General features: G+C 37.5%; 1 protein-coding gene across 1 annotated transcript in view; it reads left to right on the top strand.

Annotated features, from left to right (window-relative positions):
• LOC150079134 (hemocyte protein-glutamine gamma-glutamyltransferase-like) overlaps positions 1-12,010 on the top strand; it is a 166,250-nt gene that overhangs the window by 133,407 nt on the left and 20,833 nt on the right. The window contains exons 11-12 of the mRNA XM_090382484.1: positions 7,378-7,475; positions 8,191-8,478. Of these exons, the coding sequence (XP_090238610.1) occupies positions 7,378-7,475; positions 8,191-8,478 (386 nt within the window). The remainder of the gene's footprint in view (positions 1-7,377; positions 7,476-8,190; positions 8,479-12,010) is intronic.

Raw genomic sequence — 12,010 nt, 5'->3', positions numbered from 1 at the left:
AGAAATGGGAATAAGCATCGGACCAAAAGCCATTAGAAAGAAAAAGGATGGGTTATCGTGGTCGCGCAGCTGTTTCTAAGTCGAAACTGTCGCCCAGCAATGTACATCACTGCCTATCCTGTTGCAGATAAAGGAAGCACTTGACACTGCAGCAGCGAGAGAACATCATGAGGTGTGTTGAATCACGCTAAACAATCTAAGCCAAACAATAGTTTCTTCCGTGTTGTAGTGCACAAAAATTTGGTTGTGATAGTGTAATAGTATTGGTATACGTAATAGTCGACCAACATGAACATATTTCATGTAGTGATCATTGTAGTTACTTATAAATTTACCTTTGTAAGTTTATCAAATGACTTATATGGCACCCTCTTTCATTTATGTAAAATTGGCATATGGTACTTAACATGCAGTACTCCATGTCACAAAACAAGGATTGGGAAAATCGTTTGAAGAAAATAACACGAGAACACTGATGTGACTAGCTCAGAACTCCAGCTCAACCAAAATGAACATCTTTGGAGCGAACTACGTAGAACACAGAAGGAGGACGGCTGTAAGGCCAAGATAGCCCCTTCAGCGAAGCTCACGAGTGGTTTAAAGCAGTTGAGCACAATATTCAGGGCCGGTGCTATCATTAGGCCAACTAGACTGCCGCCTAGGGCGTAGACCTCAGAGAGGCGTAGTACTGACCTTGGAGGGGAAGAAAAGTTTTATACAGATTAGTTTTTTAACCCATATAAAAATGCAATTGAAAATTTATATTTTTATTTTAAGATAAATACCACAACAGTATGAATTATAATTAATTATAACGTTTCATAAAAAAAAAATTATACTCTAAAGGATGTTGTGCATGGTACAACATCCTTTTTGAAGTCAATTTTACAAGCAAGCTACTAACAAAATAAGGAAGCTGATTTAAATTCAGTTACAAGCCAATTGCAAGTCACCAAGTGACTTGCAAATTGGCTCACATAGCATCAAGATACAGAAAATTTTACAAGGTGGGATTCGATGCTACAAAGACTTGTACGCCGAGAAAAAGAAGAGACGACTTCATTATAGAAATACTTAAATAAACAAAAAAGCAGCCTGTTTCTCATCATTCACAATGTTACCTTTTTTCATTAATAAAATTTTTGCAAAATTTTTTTTATTTCAAATCCTCTTGGCTATCAAGCGCAACAATTATAAGATATTATAAATGCAGCGATCTATTTGAAACCTCCGAAAGCAATACCACTTATTCTGGGTGATTTTAATGTCCGACAACTTCTTTTGACCCCAATCGTTCACCAAATTCACTGGCTAAGTAATTTTGCAGCATTTGACTTAGTAATGCCCTAACTCAAATCTGTAACATTCCCACCCGGAACTTCTCTTGCCTTAATTTAGTTTTTACCCATGAATCAATTCTCTTCTCAATTTCTAAGGGTGATAATTGCATCCGATCAGATAACTTCCCTATTGTCGTAGATTTCTTTTCTTTTATTTCTGAACCTTCCTTTGACATACTTTTTTAGCTTTAGGCACAGACTGGACTTCGTTATATCAATTTCTGAGCAATCTTGACTGGATTCCAATCCATAATTTTGAATCGATCGATCATTACGTTGAGTATCTGTACTTAATCCTCCATTCTGCAATTTCTGAGTTCGTTCCCATCAAATTCTCTTCCGCTAATCGTAGTAACTTCCCTCACTGGATGTCCAACAAGCTTGTGTATTTAATTCGTCGCAAAAATTATCTCCATAAAAGGTATTTAAAACTCAAAACTAACTTTTTTCCTTTTCTTCCCCTTTTTTTTTTTTTTTTTTTTTTTTTGTTGGCGCTTCGGCTTCTGTGGCCATAATGCACCTCTCAAAGTTTTTGCATTTACTCTGATCCAAACCCGAGGCGGGATTCGAACCCGCGACCTTTGGGTTGCGGGTTCGAATCCCACACCATTCCTTCCCTCTGGTGGGGCATGGGCATGCCTCACTGAATAATTGGGGGTCACCTACCCTATCGACCCTCTTCTTCCTATTTCACCCCCCAGCCTTCACTCTTCCCTCCCAGCACTTTCTCTTGCACAGTGTATAGCCCTACACGTCCAAATTTAAAATACACCAAAAAAATTTCGCCCAACCTTTTAGGCCTTCAGCGTCAAACCCCATATTAGCGCTTTAATGTAAGTGAGTTAAAATCAACCGCGGTCGTTCCAATTTTATTTTAGGTCCTAGCCACTAAAATCCCAGGAAAGTAAGTGGCAGGACCTGCCAGAGTACAATTGACTCAATGGTAACACCCGGCTAGCCTCCACGTGGCGAGGTATGGGCAACGTCGGGTCCCATTAGGGGCCTGGCGGCCAATAAGCCGGATAAACAATGGGCACAACATATAACACTACTCATGACCCACACACTTCTAAATCTCTGGCTTTGACAGGGTACTGTCACCGATATATAGAACATTCGTGGAGATGGGAGAAATCCCAGGAGCCGCTAGACCCTCAATATACCTCATACCTTTGGGTTGCCAGACAGAGGCACTTTACCTACCCGGCTAGCCAGGTCGGCTTTTCTTCCCTTAGACACAATGTTAAGAGAATTACTAAATCTTCAATATTCTCATTCGGCTTCAACTAAATCTCAATATTCTCATTCGGCTTCAACTAAATCTCAATATTCTCATTATCTTCACTCAGTTGAAGCCGAACTTACTCGGAATTTCAATTCGAGACCATTGTGGTCCTATATCCAACAGCTATCGAGATATCCTAGAATTCCTATGCTATTTAATGATTCAAATATCTCTATCAACTGTCCTCTTGGCATTGCTAATATGTTTGCTACGCACTATTCGAAACTTTGTTCTTCCGAACAGCGCCGTTCTATTCCCTGTTATCCGTTTGAATATAATAGTAATGACAGTTTTGATAGATTAGTTCTCACTACTGATGACGTCCAGTCAGCCATTTCTCGGCTTAAAGATTTCACTTCTCCTGGCCCCCGATACCCTCCCTGCTCTTTTCTTTAAGAAAAGTAGTTCGCCTTTAGCTCCAGTTCTTATAAATTACTCTTCAATTACTGTCTTCTTCATGGCTGTTACCCTTCACCGTTCAAAGAGGCTTTTATCATCCCGATTTATAAAAATCAGGGTGATAAAGCTAAGCCTAATAACTACCGACCTATTACTATACTGAATACAACTGCGAAAACTATAAATATCTTAGTTCCTGTCTTCACCCGTTTATCAATAATCATCAGTATGCTTTTCTTCCTAGGATATCAACTATTTCAACTCTTGCCTTGTTTTCTCATTTCCGACAAACTAACTTGGACAAAGGAAATCAAATCGATTCGCTTTTCCTTGATATTTCACATGCATTTGACTCTGTCCACATCGACCTTTTGCTGTTCAAGCTGTCATCGTATGGTCTACGATCCCCTTTACTAGATTTGCTTGATTCACTGCATAAACTATCCGTAATAATTGATGGTACTTCATCAACTCCGTTTACTGTTTCGCAAGGTATTCCTCAAGGCTCACCAACCATTGGGTCCGCTTTTTATTGTATATACTAATGATTTGTCGACCTTATTTCGGTCTGTTAATGTTAAGTGGCAACTCTATGCAGATGATATTAAACTTTACAAAGTTGTTCGTTCTTCAACTGACAGAGATGAACCCCAGTCCTGTCTTGATTCCCTCTCACTCTGGCTCAAAAATAACTTGTTTCTAAAGCCGTTAAAATGTAAATTATGTCGTTTTTCGCTCGAATCGTGTAGTTAGACCCTCCGTCCTTACTAATTATTATATTGGAAATTCTTTAATTGCAAGTACTGATTCGTTCAAAGATTTTGGCGTCCTATTTCGATCTGACCTTCATCCCTCTTCCCACGTTGATCACATAATATCTCACACTTCTAAACTTCCTGGATTAATCAAGCGTTCTTCCTATGTTTTCATGAGTGACAAAGTTATAATTCTTCTCTACAAGCAGCTTATACTTCCCATTTTTGATTATTGTGATATTATTTGGTCCCCACAACAGGAATATCTTTTTCACAGACTTGAGAGAATTCAAATTAAATTCATTAAATTCTTATGCCATCAAAATCACATTGCCTTTCACCGTCGAAATCATGGAGCTCTTTGTGTTCGCTTCAGAATCATTCCTCTTCACTCTAGACGAAAACTCCATGGGTCTCTTTTTGTCTACTATATCATAAACTCTGTTATCGATTCTCCATCTCTTCTTGAACAAATACCTTTCGCTATACCCCGTTTGAATTCTTGTTATAAAATTAATTTCTCACTGCCTGTTCCTCGTACTCATCACTTACTTAGCAGTCTTCTGTTTCGTTTCTTTCAGGTAATGAATTATTACAATATTGATTTTATTCTTAATCCATCTATCTATAAGAATTTGCTCCTTACTCTGTTTTCTTAATGTAAATTTTGTATATATTTTAATTCTAGTTTTATATTGATTACTACTGTTTTGTATTTTATGTAATTCCTACCGTTCTTACCTTTATTTAGGGTCTGTGTGCCCTGTGTGTGTGAGAAACGTGTATATATATATATATATATATTGTTTATACATTTATTATAAATTTGTTTATAGACTGTTTCTCTGGTACGCATTCAATTAAAACACATTATAATTATACCTCAATCAGCACAGTTTCACATAACGTGGTACAGCTTGATATACAGTAATTTAATTCTTTATTCCTTTCTTTACGCCTCTCATAATGCTTTACAAACTAATTCTCTATTTCTGCACACACACAGGATGTTTCAAAATTGCATGGCATGGATCAAATCTAGGACCATATTCTACACCTAAAAGTCAGGGGAAAAACATATTTCAAAAGTCTATTTCCGAGACATTAAACGCTAATCATAAATTAATGTTTAATACCGCGGCAAAACATAGCAGGTTCCACGAAAAATGAGCTCTAAAATTCAACTGGAACCGCGTTGTTTAGAGAACAGCATTTTTCAAAGTGATAGGGGAGACAATACAAATCTGTTTGCTTCCGCCAGTTAACTGATATTCTTTTAATTTATAGTGAAACTGATAAGAATACCGCCCGTGCGAGTATCGGAATTCTTATAATGGTTATAATCACGGTCCTCTCTACACTGGGTGGAAAAGGCCTGAGTTCGAATCCCGTCAATCACGCAAGGAATTTTTATAGACTTTTTCACAACGTGGATAAGTTAGATGGCCTCGGGCTACGCTGCACGATTTTTCCTCTCGGAAACTAGACTTAGATTTTCATCTAGAAAAACAGACAAATCGACCAAATAATCCACGCAATTTAATATACTGACGGCGCATAAACTTGGTTATTTTGGCATTTACTGCGTACACACACAAGAATTCTGCATCTGTTGTTCACAGATAGGCCAAAAAATTTCCAACCCGAGCAAATAGTGAAACATCTACTGCTGTGGAAAGACGACCAAGAGAAAAAGATACGCTGAAACTATTACGAATACACACTGGTAGAGGTCGCAGAACTGCAAATGTTGAAAAGAACGCACTTCATGCTGTTGAAATATTTCTTATCACAAGTTGTCAGGTCGTGTAAATATTTCAGCTGCAAGCGTATGAAGGACATTACATGAAGAGTAATTGTATCTTGTATCGAAGAATCGTTGTTACAAGTATATGAATAAAAGTAGAAACTTTTGCAGGTGGCTCATTTTTCAATATATACGTAGTCTATTTCTCAATCATGTTTTGGTTGCAGACGAATCATGTTTTTCAAGAAATGGAACTCTCAACTCTCAACCCTGAAATGCCAAGTACGATTGTCAGTACTCTTTATCATTATGCCTTTTCCTTTAATGTTCGGTGTGGTGCACTTGGGGACATTAATCTAATTGGTCTCGACCACTTGAAAATCGCAGAGGATGTTGTTTATGCGATACGGTGAACCAGCTTACTTTTCCGTGATGTTTCCGAATTTTTTAATAAGAAGTACGATAACCGATGGATTGATTGGAATAACCCTGTACAATGGGCCCCATTAGATCACGGTGCGTGGGGGTTACGTGAAATCCATGGTATATTCTACGTGTATTATCACGCAAGGCGAACCGTTTTATGTTATGTTATGTAGCACAGCTCCTGAACGTTAGCTTAAATCTGCCACGCAAGACAAGTTTGTTTTGTCATATTACGTTTGCCCGAGAGCAACCTCATCCAACAATGTGTATTATGTCCATAAATTGCGTACGTTCTCTGTTCGGTTTGAATGCTTTCTGGACTAAAAACCTAAGTTTCCGAGGGAAAAATCTTGCTATCCTCGCCTGAGGGCGACTAACTCAACCACGAGGTGAAAAAAAAAGCCCATAAAAGTTCTCATCATTGTCAGAATTCGAATCTGAACTTTTTCCACCTAGTGTGGGAAGGATGGTGATTATAAATACTGTACTACTCGCAGGACAAACTGAGAAATTGCACTTTGGAAACTGCTGAAACCATTAAGAACAAAAAAACTATCATATTAGGCTACCCAAAAATTACTCATCTACCCGTACGTATTATCTCCATAAATTACTGTGTTCTCTGATCGGTTTTCCTGTTTTGCTAGACGAAAATTCCGAATTTCTAGGGGGGGAGGGATTGCTATTGCCATCTGAAATCGACTAGCTCAGCTATGAAATGAAAATGTCAATGACTTCTTCGAGCCATTGACAGGATTCGAACCCAAGCCTCCTACAAGCAGTGTAGGGTGGACGGCGATTATAACCACTGTGTTACCTGCGAAAACTCATTAAGAACAGTCCTGCAATGATAAAGTATATCAAAGGATCGCCCTCGCGGCAGCACAGTTGATATCACCGTCCTCCCGACACCGGGTGGAAAAGACCTCATTTCGAATCCTGAGTTCGTCGGTCTCATATGAAGGCTGAATACGTTTCTCCTGGAAACTTGGGTTTTTCGTCCAGAAAGCAGGCAAATCTAACACAGAACACACGCAATTTACAGACATAATATGTTGCTGTAGTAGGATTTTAGTGCTGATGCACCTAAAACCTACTGTAACAACAACGTGCCAAGAAATGGTCGATTCATTGCACTAAATGCTTCATTGAACAAAATAGAGGTTACTATAGAACTGCTTTAGATGTTTTCCTTTCGGATATTTCTTTTCATTCTTTGTAATTCAAGATTAATGTTTAATATCTCGGAAATAATAAACTTTTGAACATGTCTACAGAAAAGTCTAATTTATTTTTGGGTGCAGAATATGCCCTTACAATTGTTCCGTGAAATTTTGAAACACTGTACATATGTGATTTCTGTTTGGCAATAGTAAGAGTTCTTGACTATATTTTTAATACCATCATTGGTTTATCTGCTTTTAGTGTTGGTCGATTGATTGTTACTAAGAAAGTTGGAGTGGATGATGATGGAGGCGACAAGGATATGGAAGACATCCGGGAGCAATATAAAAATAGAGAAGGTAAAGGAAAATTTAAGTATCATCTTGAACACATCTTATACACTATAATATAACTTAATTTTTGATTAGTTTCTGTTCCTTAAAGAAATGTTAAAGACGATTACTTCAAGAAAGGTATCAAATATGTCCTTAAGATTAGCGCTGGCTTTAGTATTAATACAGGAGTTAACATCCTCCTCTACTCATCCCCATTAAGAGTCCTTCTGTTTTGGCACCCGAACCACGGCTTATAATACAGAATGAAAAATAACAGATTACATACCCCGAAAGTGCGTATTAGATATTTCTTTCTTCTAAGCTGATAATCAAAAGTGCGATAACTTGTTTCGCTTCCACCTATCAAGTAATTGAGAGTGAGTTTCTTGAGCAGGTAGATACTAGTAACAGTATCTGGTAAGTAATTCCTTTTAATAAGAATAACCGATCACTTCGATTGAGGATAAAAAAAAAAAAAATGTAAAGTATCACGCTCGTTCAGTAGGTACTTCACACATCACAGGTAGTTACCATACAGTAATTTGCCAAAAAAATAAATTTCGTGCTGGAAGGTTACAATAACCTAGTGAATCAGAATTACTGTAATTTGATTCTGTAGTTTAAATAAAACTGAAAACAATCGTTTGTGGAAATATTTAATATATGTTATAAATATAAAAAAATTTGAAAAATCATGAAAGCCCTCTTAGAATTTATTAACTTATTTTATTTTCTTTAGGGACCGAAGAGGAAAGAATGGCAGTGCTGAATGCTGCTCGTGCAGGAGGAATGACTTTTATTTATGATATCCCACCACCTGGAAAGGAGGATGTAACTCTTCAACTTGAAGATATTGAGAAGATAATGATAGGAAAGCCATTCCGTGTGACTGTGAACGTTCAGAACAAAAGCAACGAAAGGCGAACCATATCGGCTGTTCTATCAGCAAGCAGCGTGTATTATACAGGTGTACTTGCCAGAAAAGTGAAAAGGGCCCGAGGATACTTCATCCTTAGACCCAACCAGAGTAAGTAGCTTTAGCAGAGCTTAACTAAATATTTACAAAACAACAGACGTACTTAAGAATACGTCTGTTGACCGGATAACTTAGGCCAAGTTATCCGGTTTCGGACGAGTGTTGTGCAGTTCCTTTGTTGCTTTCAGAAAAACAGGAAAATCAGCCATGGAATCTGGTTGGTTTTCCTCACCCATTTCACTGACACAAAGCTGGCTTAAACGTAAAAACAAAACAGACAAAGTGAATATGAACATACCAAAACCATCTCTTATACTGTATACTAAAATAATTTTACAGCAAAAACATTAGGCATAGAATCTTGCCTGTTAATGGAATTCAGTAGCATAAGCAAGAACAGGAGAACCTGTGGCAGAATTTCACTGATGCCCTTCCCTATACGAACATAACGTCAAGCACGAAAAGAGAAGGGTAAGTGAGCGTCTTGGGCCCATATTACTTTTGCCACCAATGTGTTATCTATTGTTACCATTAATTGTATGGGATTCGTTCAGCAGTGATGGCAAAACCAACACATTTTACCTGAAAAACAATTCAAAACTGGCTGTTTAATAACTCCGAAATAACCGTTTCACTGAGTGGCAATTTTATTAGATATACCTATCTTTTTTCGTAAAATGGAGCATTCTTTTGGAAACAACATCAAGTGTTCGCACCCTGCGATACAAAGCAGGTAGCCAGATACTACATATGGGGATGTTGTTGTTATTTGGTTTTTAGGAGCATTAGCAACTAAGGCCATATTGCTCCGGGATATGCGGTGGTCATTCCCTGACCTTTCCGCATCCTCCGTATTTGGTGGTGACGGGCTCGAATCCCGGTCTAATCAAGAAGCGTGTGCTACGCACTGCTGCTCCTTCCCACCTGGCTACGGAGGCGCCTTTATATGGGGTTGCCTTATATGCGCAGTTCCGAGATATACAAATCTGAAAATGATAAAGTGTATCAATTACAAAACTTTTTCACCATGGAGTACTGAAAAGTAAATAAGTTTCAGTACTACATGACTCGTGACAATCTGTAATAGTTCTTTGGGCATCTGTCAGTGTGCCAATGAGAACTGCACATCATTACTCAGTTCTTCTTTCATAATAATGAAAGAAGAAAGAATTGGTGTATTGTTGTCCTTGGTTGGGGAACTGAGTGGCCAAAGAATCGTGAAATATTTCATATTATCACAAATCATTGGAATTTTAATAATTCTTGGGATTCAACAATTCCTCACAGAAATGCTGAGTATAAGATATTCAGCTAGGTATCAAAAACTGACTTCAGATCTTTTATTTTTGGTAAAGCTTGGTAAATGCTCTTTACAACCAAATCTAGACAGCTGGGTCATTGTTATGATCAACCTTTGACAGTATATTTTTCAAAGCAATCATAATCACTTGAAGTCTAGCAGATAAAATAGAAATTCACAGGCAATAAAATCCTAGGTGAGCTAACGTTTGAAAATATATTGTACTGTTAAGCAATCATTAGCATGAGTATTAGCATATGATGCAAGAAAGCAAGATTACACAGCATCAACCAAAAAAAAAAAAAAAATCCTTCCCATTTATTTCACCCATTCATTCGCTCCTAAACTTCGTCTAGTTCTTCCTTGAATTTATTTAAGCTATCAACTTCAACATCGACAGATGTTGAAGTTTGTTCCAGCAATCAACCAAACGCTGGCTAAAGGCAAATTTCTGCACATCTATTCTACAACTGTCTTTCCTCAATTTGAATTTATGCCCCCTCAGGTTCACAATCTGAGCAAGAGAAAGAATCCCATCAGCATTGAGCCTGCTCAAACCATTCAAGGTCTTATACACCTTAATTAGATCACCTCGCAGGTGCCTAGTCTCCAGACGCTGCAATTTGTAGAACTTAAAATTTTCGTGGTAAGAATATCCCTTCGTTCCCCTCAATCTTGCTGCCCCTCTCTATACTCGTTCTAGCAACTCTACAACCTTCCTAAAATGACGCTTCCAGACCTGCACGCAGTACTCAAGGTGTGGCCTGACCATTGCCTTGTACAAGTGGACAATCACCTCCTTATCCCTACAAGCAAAATTCCTGTATATCATTGACAAGACACCATGACCTACTCTGGCAGCCTGTTTGCACTGCTCAGAAAAACTTCATACCTGACTGCACAATTACTCCCAGGTATTTTTCGTTTTCTACCACCCTAAGTGTAGTACCACACAGTTGGTACGTTCCTCTGTGGTTACTTCTACCCACATGCAGTACTTTGCATTTGTCAATGTTAAACTTCAGTTGACACTTCTCAGCGCATCTGCCCAACTTTCCTAGATCCTGTTTCAGTAGCATACTGTCATTACTATCATTAACAACCCTGCCGACCTTTTTATCATCTGCAAACTTGAATATTAAGCCTCATATATACATTCATCAATAAATATACAAAACAACAGTGGGCCCAACACCGAACCCTGGGGGACACCACTAATAACATTAATCCACGAAGAATAGTGTACATTAATTAACCCTCTGTCTTCTTTCACTCAACCGTCCTTTCATCGATTTTAGCAACTTGCCCTTAATGCCATACTGCTCCAATTTGTATAATAGTCTTCCATGTGCAACTGTATCAAAAGCTTTCCTGAAATCCTATGGCTATGCCATATATTTTAGTTTAATCTTGCTGTAATGTATTTTCTCATCACTCCCTGAACCCATCGCAGATTTTTGAAATTTGGCCCTGTTTGGCTGTAGGCAATGAATGATTTATTTATTTATTTTATATAAAATGTGTCTGTACTGCCAGTAAAATTTAATTGTTAGTGCAATGCGAACTTAAAATAATAAAAAAACCTGCTTTTTTGCTAGTTTTGACCAAAAAAAAATCTGTTTCCTCCTGCTTACAATTAGCTGACCTCCAGCTTTCCGAAAGTCAAAACTTGGCAGAAATGTTATCATTGTTTCAAAATTAACTTTATTTTAAATTTAATATATTTCTTGTTTTATATTATATTTAAAAACAGCTCAATTCCTGTATAATTCTCAAAATCTGTTTCTCACTAATGCATTTCATATTATATTGTTACAAACACAATCATGTTTATCAGCATGATACGAGTATACTGTAGTAGTATATCTTAATTTGCTTATTAACTGATTTTGTATATACTGTATACTTAATTGACCTGTTGCACAAGGTATCTCTCTGTTCTTCAGAACATTATCAATTTTAAAGTTCTGTATATAGGGTGTTTCAATTAAGAGGTGCCGGCATCCATCCCACTTATTTTTTTGGTTTAGGCTATTTTCCGCTGGAGCTCTTTTTAATATTTGGGTTGATTTTTAAAGTTGAGGTTAAAACTGAAGTAGGTATTACCGTTGAGATTTTAAAATTTCTAACACTAAATTCTGCCTAATAAAGTTCTTTTTCGTCAGTGACAAAGTTGTTTCCGATGTGTAATCTAAAAATGCAACCGGTGTACTTCTGAAACAAACAAACTGATTTTATTTCAAGAAGAAACATACACATACATACATACAAAAAAAAAACAGT

Source organism: Mastigoproctus giganteus, chromosome 10 (genome assembly GCF_048544385.1).
Source record: "Mastigoproctus giganteus isolate SK-2022 chromosome 10, ASM4854438v1, whole genome shotgun sequence".
Taxonomy (NCBI): Eukaryota; Metazoa; Arthropoda; class Arachnida; order Uropygi; family Thelyphonidae; genus Mastigoproctus; species Mastigoproctus giganteus.
This window is presented reverse-complemented; position numbering and strand designations above follow the sequence as displayed.